The sequence below is a fragment of the Cavia porcellus genome, unplaced genomic scaffold, assembly GCF_034190915.1.
Source record: "Cavia porcellus strain 051 isolate PalLab524CR breed Dunkin Hartley unplaced genomic scaffold, mCavPor4.1 scaffold_6, whole genome shotgun sequence".
In the NCBI taxonomy this organism is placed as follows: Eukaryota; Metazoa; Chordata; class Mammalia; order Rodentia; family Caviidae; genus Cavia; species Cavia porcellus.
The window spans coordinates 11,079,951-11,097,980 of record NW_026947489.1 but is presented as its reverse complement, the minus strand read 5'-3'; the positions used below and the strand labels follow the sequence as shown (position 1 = coordinate 11,097,980).

Here is an 18,030-nt window from a genome sequence, read left to right as displayed (position 1 = left end):
CCTGGAGTGGAAATGGGAGGAGCCCCCAGCGTGGCCAGGTCTCCGACTCTGCTTGCGGCTGCCCAGCATGGTAGGCGTCTAGGAAAGCACACTTGCTGGGGGTCTGTGAGTGGTCCTGGAGACGTGACCTGGGATCCCGCTGGCCCCTTCTTCGCTGGCACAGCTCGCCTGTTCTGATGCCGCTATGCCAACAGCTTTGCTTGCAGACTCTCCCTCCACGACACCCCTGCCTTGGGGCCAGCCAACTCGGCCTGGACCTATGAGCCCAATTAAGCCTCTCCTCCTGTGAGTTGGAAGTAGCAGATAGTTTGTTCTGATAGATACAGGAGATGCATGTGATTGACAGTTCTGCAGGTTCCAGGGCGTGATGGTAACAGTGGTCCAGCTCTGGTGAGGGCCGCGTGGTCTGCAGCCTGTCCAGCAGGAGGATGTGGGAGGAAGCACGCAGCGTTTCCTCTGCTCTCTGTCCCTCTTAAAAGGCAACCAGGACTCAACCGTGGGGGCTCTTCCCTGATGGCCTATCACACCCTCAAAGCCTCACATCTGAATGCCACAGATGGGTTATGTTTCCGCCCTTGTAATATAGCTTGCTACGAGGATTTCATTGAAATTCATGAACCTTGGAGGCCATACTCACACTGTATCCAAACCGAACTACCTCCTCTCTTCATTTTCCCTAAGAACCCTCAAGTATGTGGAAAATAAAGGTATTTCAGGCTCTGCAGTGGCCAGAACCTGGGCTCTTTCCATTGCTAGGACACAAGTCTATATTACCCTCCCGCCCCTAAGGAATAACATTCCTATCAGTTGGGTTTCAAGCTTTGCATCAGGCCAGGAGGCTTGCTGAAGGACTTGGTGTGAAGAGTAGGATTTCCTCGCTCTGCTTCCCAGTCGCTGTGACCTGAGAAGTTTTGCTCTGTGATTCCTTTCCATCAGGATACTTCTGCCCTGCAACAGAACCACAGGCTGCCTCCCCTGATCTTTGACAAAACTAAAACCCTCTTCCTTTAAATCGTAGACATTGGGTGTTGGGTCTTGGCAACAGGAAGGATGAATAATACACAACACTGCTGTTATCAACCAGGCGGTGCTGTTGCTATGACTGCCTGACCATGTGCTCACGGAGCCTTTGAAACTGGCTTGCTGGAGGAATTTGGGGAGGTTCAGAGACAGCAACTAGAGAGGTCACGGAAGGCTGGTGAGTGAATTCTTTTAGAGCTCAGAAGACCAAACGGCTGGTAGTAATGTAGCCAATAAAAGCTGGGCTCAAGAGGTTTCAGGTGGAAACCAAAAATCCACTAGCATTTGTACTACAGGCCATGTCTGCTAAGAAATTTTGCCTACATTTTTGCTCTTGTCCTGGGACTGTGGAGGACTGAGATTAAGGAAAGTAAATTAATTAATCTGGCCAAGGAAATTTCAAAACAGCCCAACATTCAGACTGTAGCATGGGTAATCCTGGTGCTTTTTACTTAGGTTCTTTTAACCTAGATACATAACTTTCCCTTTTTACCTAGATATAAAGGCAGATCAAACAATGTTTTAAAACTTTAAGTATGGCCCAGAAGAAACCATGTGTAAAGTTGGGATCAAATAAAAAGGGATTAGTGTCATTAGAAAGAAACCAAGTACTTTGTATAGGGACAAAAAGAAAGAGGCCTGAGGTCATCTTAGGAATCAGTAAAACCTCGCCACTGCAGACACAAGATAGCGAAGGTATCAACCTTTATTTTTTTTTAGTAAGAGATTCCCAGGGATCCCTGCTTAAGAAGGGCTTCCTAGTAATTGGATCTTCAGGACCCATTCCACCAGGATCAGTTATCCAGGCACATAGAGGTCACTAAAACCATGGTCCCATGCGTCCTGACTCCTGCCTGTGCTGGCAGCAGCCTTGGTGTCATTCATGTGATTATGGTTTTACCAGCATGCAGAATGCAAGAATGGTGGGAGTCAAGGAAGCTTCTACCAGATTTCAGAAGACGAGGTGAGAGGCCAGGCAATGAGCCCCTGAGAAAGCAGTGCCCAAAACTGTGGGAATGGATTTAAAGGTGCCGTGGAGACCCCAGGAAGATGGAGATGCAAGAAAGGGGGTACATCAGCCAGGGAAAGCTGCAGGCCATGTGTGTAGCCAGCCCAAGAGGGAAGCCATGGTGGGGAGCCTTCAGTCAGAAAGCCAGCAAGGCCACAGGAGCAGGGCTTCCCAAGCTCTTTGGAATGTGCAACTTTCCACCATGTGCCCCCAGATATCGGATACGCAGTCACAGGACATAGTCTTTGCACTGCTGGGTTTGGTCTTGCTTTGATCTGATTCTTTTCTATTTCCTTCATCTTTCCCTTTGAATGTGTGTGTTTATGTTGTATCATTGTACTTTGAGATTATAGAATCTTCTTGACTTTTACAGAGATTCAAAGCCAAAAGTTTGCCTTGAGTCTCAGATGAGACTTGAATGCTGTGACTTTGGAGAGGGACTGTGGCTTTCTGAAAATATATCTGGAATACTTTTACTATGCCAGGCAGAACTATGAACTTGCTATTTGCTTTATTTTGAGATTGAGTATGATTTAAGCAGACGCATTGGAGTGTGAAATTGAAAAGTGGTGGATGGTGGCCTGCATTTCCTGGCATGTCAATTCCAATGGGCTAAGAAACACCTGGCACAGTGAGCACACTCCTGGGTGTGTCTGGGTGGGCTGTGGAGTGTGGCCTTGTGCAGTCTCTATGGTCCCTAGCACTGTCCCCATGTTCTGCTTTCCAGATGCCAGGAAATGGACTGTTTTGCTCTTTTGTAAACTTCTGCCACATTTTTGCTTTAGAGCAAACTTACCATGAACTGAATCCCCTGAGCCATGAGTCAAACTAAAATTCTCTTCAGTTTGTGAGTGTCCAGTTTTATGTCCCAGCAATAGAAGGGCTGATTAATACACCCACTCCTGAAAGGAAATCTCTGAGACCAGAGCATGACAGTGGATGCCCATGACCCTTGCCAGGCCTCAGATTCTGAGTACCAACTTCCGCCAACCACAGATTCTCCACAGATGTCTGCCCCTCTCAGCCCCTTAATGAGTGCGGGGTGAAACAGCCTGAGGACAGTGTGCCTCCCACAGGGCACGCCCCTCTGGACACTGCCTGCAGAGGACACAGAACCAAGGGGAGTCTTTTCCTGAGCAGTGACTTCTCCATGGAACTTTTTACATTAATTTTGGAGTCAGATAATCTTCTCCTCAATAACACCTTAGATAGGAAACAGCATACACTTAGAAAAATATAAACATTACCACTGCAATGCTCCAAGCTCAAGCAGCCAAAGAGAAAGCAGGCTGAATTTGTCAACATTTTTTAAATGTTTGCACTGCAAGTAACACCAAAGAGTGGAAAGACAGCCCACAGAACCAGCAGAAATATTTGCAAATTGCATATCTTCAAAGAGAACTTAGAATATATATGTTACAACTCAATAATAAAAGATAATTCATCTATGGAATAGATAAAGGACCTAAATAAGTATTTCTGTAAACATTAAAATCACTGAATTTGAATGAATTGACTTTATAGCTTGTAAATCACATCTTAACAAAACTGTTAAAAGTAATAGTCAAGGATATAGATAAACTGAACAATAAACAAAAGTGGTTTCATAAACCAATAATACACCACACACAAATACAAGGACGGTGGACAGTCCCTGTCCCTGCTGCACAGGAGGGACCGTGCACTCAGGGTCAGTGTTGACAGGGATGTACCTTAGCTGGGAAGGGGACTGCTTTGAGTTCCCAGAACTCCCTTCTTGGCTGGTTTATATGTCCTTAAATGAAGCCATCAACACATCAGATTTTCGTCCCTGAGATAATTCCTTTATTGAAAAAAACTCAATCAGATTCCTGAGACATTTCTATCAGATCACTTTCACACAGACACCCACCATTCACTGCAAACAGCACAATGTTCACAGCATAAGCGTCATGTCTGGAAGGGGGCGTCTGGCATCACGCACAGCACTTGTGGCTGTAGCCTTAAGTCCACTGCTATGCTCTGACCTTTCTTCACAGAGAAGCAGAGCAGGTTGCAGGATGCCCCTGTATGGAATTCTAAACCCTACTTCTATTCAGTTGGGCACTTCCCTCTTTGTAGCAGACCAAGAGAGTAAAACCCCCATGGACACTCCAGAGAATTCCTTCCCGGAAGAAGAGTTTCTCTAGACCCTAAATCATGGCCCACTTCTCACCAGTGCCAGGATCAGAGCGGATCCCTGAGAAAGCATGCAGAATCATGTATGACAGGATGGATGGATGGATGGATGGATGGTAAGACAGAAGGAGGAGGGAAGAAGGACAGAAGAGAGGGAGAGAGAGAAGGGAGTAGACAAGTGGATGGAAACCAGACATGTGGGAAGATAAATGGAAAGAAGGGAAGGAGGACAACAGATGGAGGATGGATGGATGGATAGATGGACAATGGATGATGGGTGGAAAGATGAATGGAAACATAAATGAATGAGAGTAAGAACAGTTAGGTGATAAATAGTAGAAATAAGTAGAGGACGGAAGGGAGCCAGATGGATAGACAGATGTGTGAGTAGATGAACAGGCAGCTGGATGCTTGGATAAATTTGTAAGTAACAGAGCTCCCACCGTGAGTCTTCTTGACCATTCAGGGAACTGCAGGTCCATCCTAGAACTTGACACTGCTTCTGGTCTCCTTGCCACTTCAAAGCTTGGAGTTTCAGGAGAGCATCAATGCATCCTTAAAGAGATTCAGCCCAGCTGTACTGAGCTGTACCCGGTAGCTATGCTACTCTGTGACACACTAACATTGGGGACACATGAAAATCAGGCAGACCCGAGGCTGACCCCAATGGGGGCTCATGAACCTACAATGGTGGGCGATTGTGGTTCTTCCATGAAGGAACAGGAGTTCAGGAGGGATATCTGAGCTGGGACCAGATTCACACATAGGAACTAGCTTCCCCGGGGGCAGGGGAGAGTGAATATATGCCTGAGGCAGTAAGTAGCACAGTGACACAGTAAGTGGTGATATATACAGGCCCTGAGATGCTCAAGCCCAAGCAACCAGGACACAGAGGGCAAGGAGCAGCACCAGCAGAACCCACGGAGACACCCCTGGGTTTTCGAAGGCTACCATATAAGCCACAGAGGGCTTTAGCATATCCTCAGTGATATGATCAGATCTGCATTCATCAAGAAGTAGAGGCTGAAATTTGGGGTGTCAGCCTTAGGAGGGCTGAGAAGCTTTCTTTCTCCAGGGGAAAATCCCAGTGCACATCTGCTCTGGACCTAACACCAAGAAAGCTGTACCCAGTCCCCAGGGAGCAGCTCCAAACCCCATGATAAGCCTGGCTTGTGGGCAACTGTGTGCATCAGGCATGGGGAGATATTCTGGCTGGACTATGCACCCGAGACATGGCCAGGCAGAGGTCCTCTGCACAAACACTGAGACATGTGAGAAGGGAGAAGTCAAGGTCACACTGGGTCAGGCTGTGACCTTTAGTTACTCTTACTGCCACAAGCCTTTCCGTAGTGCAGAAGGACCCTTAGTCCAAATTCCCAACCTCTGGTTCCCATGAAGATCAGGTGAGAGCAGAAATCCACTTGGAACTTACCCTGAGTCCTGTTCACGGGCTCCATCGGAGCCCAAGGCTTATGGTGGACACCATTCCAGCCCCAGCCCTACCCTCGGGGAGCTCTGAAGTGGGCAGAGTACCCCCAGAAGAAGAACTTGTCTCCCTGGAATTTCTGGTGTTCATGGTCTCATGGTCACGTCAGGGCTGCAGATGAACAGGATTTCTACAGCATGAATCAGGATGGGGAGGCCCCTCTGTGAGGTCACGTGTACTAAGGAAGGAAATTATTCAGGGAAACTGCCACATGGTCCCACTGCAGCTTTGCAGATTTATCCTGAGGAGGAGAAATCATATTAGGCTTGAGGAATAAGCTTCTGGAACCTTTGAGAACTGGGGAACTCGGAGGAAACCTCACTGTCCCTGTGGGGAGCTCCCTGCTTGACTTTCTCAGCTGGCCTAGTCCTGGGGCTCATACCCAGGAAAGTCGGAAATCAGCAGGGTCTGAGGCCTTCGTCTCCTCAAATATCCCAAGCTCAGTGCCACAGAGGCCTCGGGGAGTCAGGAGCTGAGAGCTAGGAGCACAGGCCCCTATGATTGGTCCATCAGCACAGTGCCCACCGTCCTCCTCCTGGCTCCCTTCCTTCCAGATGGCTCAGGTCAGCGGGGTCTCACAGGCAGCCCAGGTCCCTCTTCCTTCTCTCCATGATCTTGATCACTCTTTCCATTTCTTACTTCTCCTCCAACGCTCTGCTCCTGAAATCAGGGAAGAATCCAAGGAGTTCCAATTAAATATAATAATGAGGTCACCATGGACGATCCAGGCTGGTCTTCACACTTTGTACTGAGACCAAAGGTGACATGGCCAGTTAACCACCCCTGCCGGCTGCAGGGAAACTGTGTCTTGTACCTGAGTGCATAACAGAGTCACAGGACAGCCCAATGCAGGGAGAGCTGAGAAAGGCAGGTGAAGGGAACCATCTGGACTGTCCTCCCTCTCCTGGATTCTACTGACCATGAAATGAAAATATTCCGCCCACACGCTGCGTCTCTACTGAACAAGTGCAGGCTCTACTCCTTGTGGTCATTCCCTAAACAGGACAATAACAACTTCTGTGCATAGCATTTGCAGTGTATTAGACCTTATATGTGCCCTGGACGTGATTAAAATACGCAGAATGATGTCCTCGGGTGATAGGCAGATACGATGCCATCTGATATAAAGGATTTAAACATCCAAGGATTGTGACCCACGGGGTCCCTGGAGTCAGGTCCCTGTGGACAGTTAGGGATAGTGAGACTCTATGCTTGAGTGTGCAGACCTCCCCAGACACACACCGACGGGCAGTGCAATCACCTGGTTACTTGTCGCTTCTTCAAAGAACCTTCAGGGTTTAAAGGTGACAGATCTGTTCAGTGACCCAGTGAGGGTAGCCCGTCTCTATGTTGCAAACCAAAGAGAATGAAACTAACTGATCCCTCCTGTCAGATGGGCAGAACTAATGTCAAATGTGACACAGTCTTCTAAAACGATGCATTCCTTATTTGTATATTTCATGATTTCAATATTAAATCTCTATCCTAGAACTATCTATTTACCAAATGAACAGTATTCCTCTGGGCCACCCTCATTTACGAATCTCACTCTTGCTTAGGGAAGGTGGCACACCTTGGGAAATTACAGACCTAAGCAGCTCATGAGGGGGAGTGAAGGTGTGACATTCCACAATGTATAATTGGAATGTTTTAGAGTTTAAAGTAATTATTTATTCTTTAGGGACTTGAGAGCAAAGACTTCTCTGTACAGAGAATAGAGGTTACCACAGTCGGGCTGTGCAGGCAAAGTCTGGCTTGGCTTTAGGAAACCTAAAGTCTTATAAAATGCTAAACACACAAGCCACTAAAAAATATCCAGTAACTTATCTTTCCCCCCAGAACGTCACTCTGCAATCACTCTGCTAAATCTTAAGGGCAAATTCCACTTCCTAGCAATCTGGGCTAGAGAGGCAGGGAGGGATTTTTTCTTGTTTGTGTTCTGCCTGAAAGATGCCAGTCCATAGAAGGATTTGAAATTCAAAGTTTTCAGTATTTCCCTAATGATGCAAGACTACAGGCAATTACCATGTGTGCTCTATGTCTTGTTGGCTTCATTAGTTTTTCTGGCTTAAAGAGGGAACCGCGGACAGTCTAATGACAAAGCTGCTCCTTGTCTCACCCGCTTGCCCCATGGCATGGGGATTCTAAGTATAAATCCTGCCCGCTGCCTGGGAGAAGCCCACAGGAGTGCTGGCTGGGGAGCTGCCTTGCAGGGTCACATCCTGGCTTCAGGAACAAGGAGGTGACAACTAAGGACACGGGAAGGTCATCTTCACCCTGCCTCAGGGCCTTCTCCACCCGTGAGCTGTGTGGGTCTGGAATTTCCCACATGTGCTGTCCTTCGGAAGCAAGAGGAGGGGGCGTGTAAAAGGGTAGTCCCAAGGGCTGGGACACTTGAAGGATCAGTAACACATTGGGGACCCTTCTGAGCTGACTGGAAATTGAAAAGTGACCCCAACTCCATTCCATCTTCTTGACCTTCACTTGAACCCTCACTGTATTGTTCTCCAGCAGACAGGAAGAGATGCCAGAGACACAAATGGCAGTCCCACTCAGGCATCTGCAAGATAGAATTTGATCTGTTTTTCCACCAATCCCACCATTGAACGGAATTGGATTCCCAGTTCTCTTCTCAGGCCCTGCTCTGCTCATTGCTATGGACTATCACAAGAGAGTCCATGTCCCCATACGTGACAGTGAACTTTGTGTCGCCTTGATGGGCTTGCAAGCCAGCCAGGGTACTGGTAGACCACACAATGGGAGTGTTTGGTTGGGTCCTGGAGGCATGACCTGGGATCCTCTACCTGGTCCATCAAGCCTTCCTCTCTAGCACTGCTTCCTGGCCACCAAGAAGTAAGCAGATGATTTTCCTGCTTTAGAACCTGCTGATCATGGACTGAATTCCCTGAAACCATGCGCTACATTAAACCTCTCCCAGCTGACTAATACACTGTGTGAATTTGAGAACCAGAAAAGATGCTTCTTGTCTTACTGTGCACTCCCCTAACCCACTCACCAAAACCTGTGGACCTGGGGTGGGGGGGGGAGTGCGATTCAGATTCCTAGGGGGATAAATAGTTTTGCATCTGAGCTGAAAACACATATCTAACACATTTTTAAATTAAAGAATAAATGTAGTATTTCACTGTCACCCATACGGGAGAAATTTTAAGTTTATCTACAGAGCTAAGTCGAACATATTTGGTTTAGTAAAATCTAATTCTAAGCATTTTAAAAATACCAAAACATTTTAGTTCTCTCTGCTATGCAGAGTTTCTATGTAATAAAGTAGTACTTGACACCATACTTATTAGCTTATAAATTATTGGTCCATCTTATTCACTACAATACCCCTAACACCTAGGAAAGTGCCTGGTATATTTCAATACTCTATTAACAGTTATCAAGTGAGATTAATGAAAGAATATGGGAATCAATCAGTGGGGCTTGAAGTAGATAATCCGTTATCAATTTTCCACCTTTTATGATATTTTTACATGTTATGAGCTAGAGAATGTTAACAGGTATCAAAGGTGTCCTTGTATTTTTCCTAAGTTTCAATTAAACTCTTAAATGATTGTATTAATTCCCAAGCATAAGTACTGCAGAATCCAGTCAAGGGTTGTGGTACAGACAATGGACACTAGAGGGAGCTACACAACTTGTCAAAGAGGTGTTAGGCAAAAACCTGCAATTTTGCTCTGAGCTCTTCCCAGCACCGCGCACCACCGTGAAACTATTACTGCTGCACTATGTAATGCATGACTACTGACCGGAACAAGCTGAAAAAAGGTTTAGAACCTCAGTTTGCTAGGCATCTAACTTTTTGAAAAGTGATCCCACTTCCTCATCTCATATTGCTCACATCTCTTTCTCACACGAGCCCTCCAGTTTAAAAAATTAAGCATAAATGGAAGAAAAATATTTCCCCATGGAGGACAACTAAATTCACCTGGAGAAACAGAAAAGCAAACTGATTCTAAATTTTAAAACACTGCACAAGGGGCTGGGGATTTAGCTGAGTGGCATAAGCGCCTGCCTCGCAAGCAGGCAGTCGTGAGTTCGATCCCCGGTACCGATAACTCCAGCAACTTGTTTGCAAAAGAACATTTCACCATTGACAATGTTTGATTTCACTCCCACTAGTAAAGAAATGTAAGGTATGTTCAGGCTGAAAGGGAAATCACATCCGATGGGATTATGACCCCACTGGTCACTTTCAAAGGCTTCATATGTAACTGAGTGTAAGAAAAAAGAAATTTCCCACAAACTCTTTCTCTCAAAAGTCCTGAGAAATCTGTAAATATTTTCAGAGCCATTATAAGCCACAGATGTTATCAACAGTCAGAACTGTGCAGGCTTAAAAAGACCTATTCCACACAGGAGGCTGCTTCAAAAATAGGTTTTTTAAACATTTGCATGGAAACCAAGTAAATTTCCCCTTGAAACACTGTAAAATGTTCATGCCTTATTTAGAGTCAGAAGCAATCGGTTCCACTAGGCTTTTTGCTTAACGCTCTGTTTCTACAGTACATGCAAATGTACGGAGCCTCCAAAATAAGCCAGAAATAAAAGGACAAGAGATAGAGCTGAAAAAAACAAGTCCAGAAAGGAGCTCTAAGCAATAGCAATTAAAGGCCAACATTAAGTAGCTCGAGATGTCCAGGGAATCGAAGAATCCAGAATGTGTGTTATGGGGAGGCCTGTGGGAACTTCTCCCCTGCTAACACTCGCTGATTTGCATGAAAGGAAAGACAGATCAGGAACTGAGAAAATGCAGAGAGCATCTGTGACTGCGTCTGCGGCCCCCACTCACCAACCTGGAAAAGCCTGAATGTCAGCCCTGACTGACAAGGGGAGGCTGGCTGGCTGCAAACCCTCCTGAGTGAATTCAAACCCTGACTGCAGGCCCCGGGGGAGGCAGAAGGTGTGGGTGAAGCTGGGAACTGGCCCGGTGTATGGTGCAAACACGAGTGAAAAAGACCCTGACTGAGAGTATTTTTTTTTAGTTCTAAGGTTTTATCACTCTAATTATAGCCTAATTATTATGATGTCCCTTCAAGGGACTCAGGCTTGCCTGTGGAACTTTCTCTGTGGAAGTCCTCTCATTTGCTTGAAAGTGAGAATTAGTGAATCTCAGAGTGACAGCTCTGGCATCCAGTTCCTGGCTCAGCTTCCTCTGACCAGATCATACTCGTGCCCAGCCCTTGAGCGAACCCCCAGTGGATTTCTCCGGGAGGAAGCCATCTCCCCAATTAGGCAAAAGCATCCACTTCCCTGATTCCCCCTCCGGCCACTGTGGTTTCCATATTTCAATATGCAGTCAGTTTGCTTTTTCTTTTCCCAGCCAAGAAACTTCGGTGTCCAAACTTCAGTGTCCAAACTGCGGTGTCCACAACAAAGGCTACCGTCTCATTTGTGAAGTTCAGCAGTACACTCGCGCCATTGGCCAGCTCCGTGCCCAGTGAGGCAGACTGGCTTGCTTTTGTTTCTAATTCAGTGCCACAGGGCAAGTCACTTAACCGCCTCATTAGGATCACAGTCACAGCCCTACCTGGCCTCCTTCCCCAGTGCCTGGTCACCCCATTAATATCTGTAAAGATCCAGCAAGCCTTCTAGCTGAAAAGTTCCACAAAAGCAAAACCTATCACTATTATCATCAATAAACTCCAAGACACTCTTGCCTGTCACCACCTAAAGTAAATCAGTCACCCACCTTGGTCCATCACGCCTCTAATGAGCCACCTACAGCCACAGAAATGTCCAAGATCCACACTGACAGGAACTCGCATTCCAGGAAAGAAAAAGTATCATAGCTTTAATTTGGGGCAGTCAGGTTAAACTCTCAGAATATCCACAAGGGCGGCCTAAAAGCATCACAGCTCCTACCCTGTCCCTGGAGCCCAGGAACCCAGGGTGGCCTGCTGTGTGGCTCTTCCCCACTTGGAAGGCGGGAAATAGCACTGTCCAAAAGCAACTTGGAAATAGACAAGTAGGTTGGTTTTCCTCTCTGGCTATTTAAAGAAAATCTCAAGTCCTGCTCCCTTTGGGACCCACTAATGTCCTTCTCGCTTATAAACCCCCTCATTCAAAATCTTACTGACAAGGTCACCAGGATCTTTCTGAAAGAATCCAGAATGGAAGGTGGTGTGCCTAGCCATCAGCGGAGAAATACATGACAACACAGCTTAGGTACCCTACTAAACTGCCACTTAGAAGGAGAAAATGCACAAAAGAACGTTGTGTGGTGCTGCTTCTTACAGGGGGGTGTTTTCCTCTGAAGGACACATCATGAGACCCTCGCTTATCACAGCAAACCTTGGGTGTCTTGAATTTTCAATCAAGGACATACATTACCTGTGCAAAACACAGCTTACAACTAACTGGTCTCCAGCCAAACACAGGAAACTGAGCTTAAACATTTGAAGAATCTATTCTAATCGTAAAGGGGAACCCTTTCGTCTTGGAGAGGTTCTCATTGCTAAATAAGTGGAGATCTTTTCTGAACAAGACAGGTGAGCTTCATTCATAAAGGTAAGGAAAGAAAAATGCTACCAGCCAGGTCTCATCTCCTCCTTTGTTCTCAGCCTATCTTAAGAGGCCAAGCATCCTGGGTCCAATTCATTGCACAATACTGACATTTGAATAAGGAGACCAAAGGGCACTGCTTTCGGGCCCACTCACCATCCGGAATTCCTGCCTGCTGCAGCTGAACCTGGAGCCAGATGTTGACGCGCTGATCCCAGGCCCCCGGGGGCTCCACTTCCCACAGGCGTCCCCGCTCCTCTGGACAGGCCAACAGGAATTGCCTGCAGACTGAGGGGAGCACACAGGCGTGAGTCAGGAAGACCCCTGCCTAGCTCTCTCCGTGGCTCAGATGCGGCCCTCGTCCAGGTCCCCCTGCAGCAACCTCCAACCTCCCCACGCCCACTACTGTGCTCATCTCTGCCGCACTGGGCACTTTTTCCTCAGCCTCCCCTGCATGCAGCAGACTTATCTGTTCAGCTGTGCTCCTGACTCCATCCATCCTGTGCCCGATTTTAGGGTTACATAATGAGACACAATCACCCTTCGATATCCAACAGGGATGGTCCCAGAACCCCCCTGATGGCACTCACATCTGAGCACGCCACACTCAGATATAATGGCACAGTGTTTGCATAACTGGGGACATCCTCCAATACATTTAAATCAATGCTGGATGAATTCTAGCCCTTGATTCAATGTAAATGCTGTAAAAATAGTTGTGATACTTCACCATTAAGAGACTAATGGCAAGGGAAAAGATACATATATGTTCAATAAAGACACCTCTTAAAATGTTTTCCATCCATGCTTGGTTGAATCCATGAATTTGGAGCCCACAGATACGGAGAGTCGAGTGTACCACAGACCAGGTGGGTTAAACCACAAAAATTTACTTCTCACAGTTGAAAAGCTGGAGGACCAAGATGTAGCTGTCACGGGTTTGGTTTCTCCTGAGACCTCTCCCCTTGGCTTGCAGGCCAACATCTCCCTGTGTCTCTTCTTTCTCCCTTCTCTCCTCTTCTCTCCCCCCTCCCTCTCCCTTTCCCCTCCCCTCCCCCAGTGCCCACCCTTAGGCACACGGGGAGCTGATCTGACCATGCAGGTGTCTGTGGGGACCTCATCAAGCCCTCTCCTATTTTTTGTACGCTGCAGGAAGAGCACACAGGCAGAAACCTACGGAAGGCAATGCTGTTTGAAAAGGAGCCAAGTACTAGCAAAGCATATCTAAAACGTTCTGCCCTCCTAGCTTGGCAACTATAACTTGTTAACAGCAGAGAAAGCCAGGTTCTGACTTAGAATTAGAATTCTTGGGCTCCTGCAGTTCTGCATCAGCATATGACCTCACCAAGAGAGCTGGCCCCAAGTAGTAGCCCACCCCTTTCTCCCTGCCCTGCTGCCTCCCCCTGGCTCAAGGGCCCCTTGCACACAAATGTGGACCCTGGCCCACACTCCATCCACTGCCCACCAGCAGCTACCCAGGGCCTCAGGGATGTACAGATGGATGCCATGTCCACTGTCATGAGCACAGATACAGATATGAAGTCCAGGCAGCCCCAGGAAGCCAGTGGTAGGAATCTGGGGTTCTTCCACCTGATTGGTTCAGAAGGAGCAGTGTGGGTCCAGGTGGGCACATCCACTCGGCTGGGAGTCCTTGTCCCCCTTGGAGAGATGCTGTTGGAAAAAGGCTGAAAGCTCAGGGAGCAGCCCCCAAAAAGGGCAAGACTGTACCAAGTGAAAGCCCACCAGCAAGGGGTGAATGGGTGAACCCCAAGAGAAGAACTGTGATTCAGATTCAGGACCTTCAGGTCTTTCTCTGCAGGCAGAGATGAACGCAGGTCAGCTGACCCTGGAGAACAGGGTCTTAGGCTCCCTTTCAAGACAGCTGAGACCCTGAGGCAGCAGAAGTGGGACGCCAACAGAGGTCTCAGAAGTGACCTGAGAAGAGAGACTGGCGGGGTGTGGGTGCCAGAACGCCCCTGCCACTGACAGCAAGCTCACAGCGCACGAAGCCTGGAGCACAAGCTCGCTGCAGAGACCCCAGGCTCTCTTGAGTTTAATAACAGCCCGAGGGCTTGAAAAATACAGAGAAACAACTAAACCCACTTGAGGGAAATTGGTTTTTCACCTGCTTTTCTTTAGGACTTCAAAGCAACAGCAGTTTCCTGGCTGTTCCAAACTTTCCGCTCCTATTCATTGTCCACTTCATACCAGAAGGACTCTGGTATGATTCGAAACATCCTACTAAAGGAAGAGAGTTGGGGCCCACAGTGGGGTGAACATGCTTCATGGGCAGGGGAGAGCCTAGCGGGGTGCTCTCTGGACTCACCCACCCTTATTAACTTGGAGTGTTCCATTTAGCAAATGAACTAAATGTCATAATTGCTCTGGCAAATACATACAAAGAATGTGAAGACCTTAGAAAGGGATCCAGCAGGGGGATCTCGTAGGAGGGAGAGTGAAAACTTCAGAAGGGCTGGATGTCTCCTGCCTTCTCCCCAACTTCTGGAGTCTTCTGTAGCTTCTGTTTCAAAGGACAAAGTGAGGGGCTGGGGATTTAGCTCAGCGGCATAAGCGCCTGCCTTGCAAGCAGCCAGTCGTGAGTTCGATCCCCGGTACCGATAAAAACGAAAAAGACCAAAAAAAAAAAAAAAAAAAAAAACAACAAAGGACAAAGTGATGTACTAGAAGCTTCAGGTTTGCAAAGTGAAGTCACTGGCAGGGTCCCTGGGCCATTTCCCTGGAATTTGCTTCTGTCTCGGTTACTGCTTTGTTTCTGTTACAGATACTTGTCAGCTCACAATGAGGTCACCTCCTAATAAACCCATTGTAAATTTGTAACTTGGAAATGCATGTAGTACACCTGAACTTAGCCCTGCTTACCTCAAACATGCTTAGAATGCTTATAATATCCAGGAGTTGGGCAAACTTACCTAACGTAAGTGTGTTATTTTACAAATGTGGGATGGCTTATGTAGTTATTGAACATTTGTATCCCAAAACAAACAAACAAACTAGCAACAGTCTCCTGGAGAGTTGCAGGTGTTTGCCCTGGTGAGCACATGGGACTTCTGGGAACTTCCCACCTCAGAATTGTCTGGAAAACACAGGCACTGTTCATCTCCATCACGCAAAGACTCACACATGATGTGAGGTGGAGTTACCTTGGAACATGGCAGGGGAAATCGGACGACTGAACCCCAGGGCCTCCTCTCCTTGAAAGGTCTCACAGAAGTCCCTCAGCATGGCTGTTCCTAGGCCTTGGCGACGGTGAATCCTCCTGACAAACACAGTGTCGAAGACAGGCAACAGATAGCACGCACTAGTGCCATCGCCACACAGACTTCCTGAAGGGAAAGCAAGACACAGGCTGACTGTTGTGGTGAAAGCTGACCCACCAGGACCCGTGGGGGTCCCTGCATAGCCAGGGTCATTGGTCCTACATGGAAGCTGTCATGGCTTATGTTAGCGGCCCCAAGCCTAATGCAATTATGGACTCGACCTAATCTAGTGTTTGTGACTGGTTCATTGTCTAGCGCTCGGATTGGTGGTGTGAGTACTACACCTGCCTAGGAGTGGAGCCAGGACACAGTGTAATGGTGGAAAGAAGGTGAGTCTCTCTCTCTTGCTGGTTCATGCCTTGCTGTTTACAGCAGCCATGAATGGCTGCCCCACGACACCACACTGCCTTGGAGCCAACTGAGTATGGACTGAAACCTCCAAGAACTGTAAAAAATAAACCTTTTCTTCCCTAACTTTGGATGTCAGATATTTTGTCTCAACAATGAGTAAAAAGTTACTAAGACAGAAGCAGAGTTAGCTTTATAAGGTAAATAATTGATGCTAAAATAGCAGATTATTACAAGCCACCACTTCTCTAGTTGACTAATCTGTTTTCTTGTAAGACTCATGCTATTAATTGTACAAAAGCAGCCACTGGACTCCTGGATCACTCCATTGGAATGGAAAGGAAACCTAGAAAACCGAACAGAGCAGTATAACTCACTCATTCAACCTCAAGATTTCCCCTTTCACTGAGATTTTTGGAGCAATGAAGATTATCTTGGAATCATCAGATTTCTCCCTGCAAAAGTAAATCCTGAAGCCAGATGGGCTTGGAAACCAACCCGTCTCATTCTCAGGATACGGATTTATTTCAGTAAATCCAACCTGGGTGCCCAGTTAGAGCAAAAATCATCTGCCCCAAACATACACAGCATCAGGCCCTGCTTCCCAGGAAACAATGACAACCTTGCTGCAGCAAGAGAAGCTCCAGTTGTCTTCCTCTCCACTTTTCCACCCTGAATTTAACTTTAGTGCAACCATCATCAACACTAGCATGGCTGCCATTTCTCCAATGAGAACTTGACCTTGACTCCAGTCACCTGTCGTCATTCCAATTAGAAAAGCAATTCTAGACCCAGAAATGGCCCCTGCAAGATTCAGAGAGTGGAAAAAAAAAAAAAAAAAAAAAAAAACCGCTTCCAGTTTTACTCCAAAAGATACACACTGCTATGGTGAACTATTTGTATAAATGCCCAGAGTTATTTCCCTTCCCATATCCACACCATTCTACATGAGATTTTGAACCTCATCCCATCAGAAAATGGAGTGTACTTCTGTCTTAGTTACTTTTTACTCGTCGCTGAGACAAAATACCTGATGCCAAAAGTTGGGAAAGGAAAGCTTTATTTCTTACAGTTTTTATAGATTTCAGTCCCTACTCAGTTGGCTCCAAGGCAGGGCGGCATGGCGGGGCCACAGTTCATGGCAGCTGCAAACAGCAAGGCAGAAACTGGCAAGAGAGCAAAACATACCTTCTTCCTGCCATTATATCGTATGCTGGCTCCACCCCTTTGTGGGTGGAGCACTGACACCATCAATCCAAGCACTAGACAATGAACCAATCACAAATGCATAATGCAAATGTATGGGGCCTGGAGGCCACCAACATAAACCATGACAACCTCCCTTCACTCTAGTCTGGCCTGCAATTCATTCTGAGTGACAGAATGAGGCAGAGTAACAGCTCACCAATGCTGAGCCTGGGCTTTATGGGTCCACTGTGCCTCTGTTCTCTCGGAGGTCCCCATCAACCACCACAGAAATCTAGACCAGCCCATGAAGGAAACATGGTTTAGGAAACCTTATGTACCAGACAACTGATAGCCTGTTTTAAGCAATGGACCTGGAAGTTAGGTCACTGTGGTCACAGAGGCAACATTAGAAAACCATCTTGCTGAACGCAGCCACGTGCCAATCTAAACATTTGTTAGTTAAATAAGGAGTTGTTATCTTATGCTAAAAATGAGTAAATAAACAATGTCCAACAAGGAAACTCAATTCACTTGAGGCAGAAATTGTAACATATTGGGGATTTCAGCCTCAACACACTTGATAGTATTGATTTGATTAAAATTTCCATAACTTTAATTTGTAGATAAGAACAGTGTTCCCCCAATGTGAAGTCTTCCAAAGTTAAGAATGTTTAAATTTAAATTAAGATGCGATTCCATTCAACATAACATTAAAAAAACAAGTAAATATTCAGGAATATATTTAACAAAAGAAATGCAAGCCTTGAACATTGAAAACTACAAATTATTTAAAGAAAGTAAAGCTTTAAGTAAATGCAGAGAAATTCCATGTTCATCAGTTGAGTAATTCAAAACTGTTGACAATTCTTCACAAGTTGATCTTTAAGTTTAATGCCAGCTCTATCAAAGCCCCAGCAGGCTTTCTGGTTGAAACGTAGGAGTTGATACTAAAATTTACATGAAATGTAGTTTCTCAAATAATCAAAATAGTTTGGAAAATGAAGAGCACAGTTGGA

General features: G+C 46.5%; 1 protein-coding gene and 1 long non-coding RNA gene across 8 annotated transcripts in view; one reads left to right on the top strand and one right to left on the bottom strand.

Moving 5' to 3' along the window:
- Nucleotides 1-206: 206 nt before the first annotated feature.
- The window catches only part of Fam169b (Protein FAM169B), a 93,609-nt gene continuing 75,785 nt past the window's right edge, over nt 207-18,030 (bottom strand). For 4 of the 7 annotated variants that reach the window (XM_063249962.1, XM_063249959.1, XM_063249964.1 and 1 more), the window contains 4 exons: nt 15,362-15,544; nt 14,615-14,721; nt 12,357-12,488; nt 207-6,332 (listed from right to left, as the gene is read on the bottom strand). In XM_063249962.1, the coding sequence (XP_063106032.1) occupies nt 6,237-6,332; nt 12,357-12,488; nt 14,615-14,721; nt 15,362-15,544 (518 nt within the window). In that variant the 3' untranslated portion in view covers nt 207-6,236. Of the gene's footprint in view, nt 12,489-14,566; nt 14,722-15,361; nt 15,545-18,030 lie in introns of those variants that run through there. The other 3 variants (XM_013158826.3, XM_063249960.1, XM_023567431.2) reach the window with 3 other exon arrangements.
- On the top strand, nt 1,060-13,001 carry LOC134476365 (uncharacterized). Its single transcript, XR_010047935.1, has 2 exons — nt 1,060-1,198; nt 11,020-13,001. It is a non-coding gene; the product is annotated as an uncharacterized LOC134476365 (long non-coding RNA).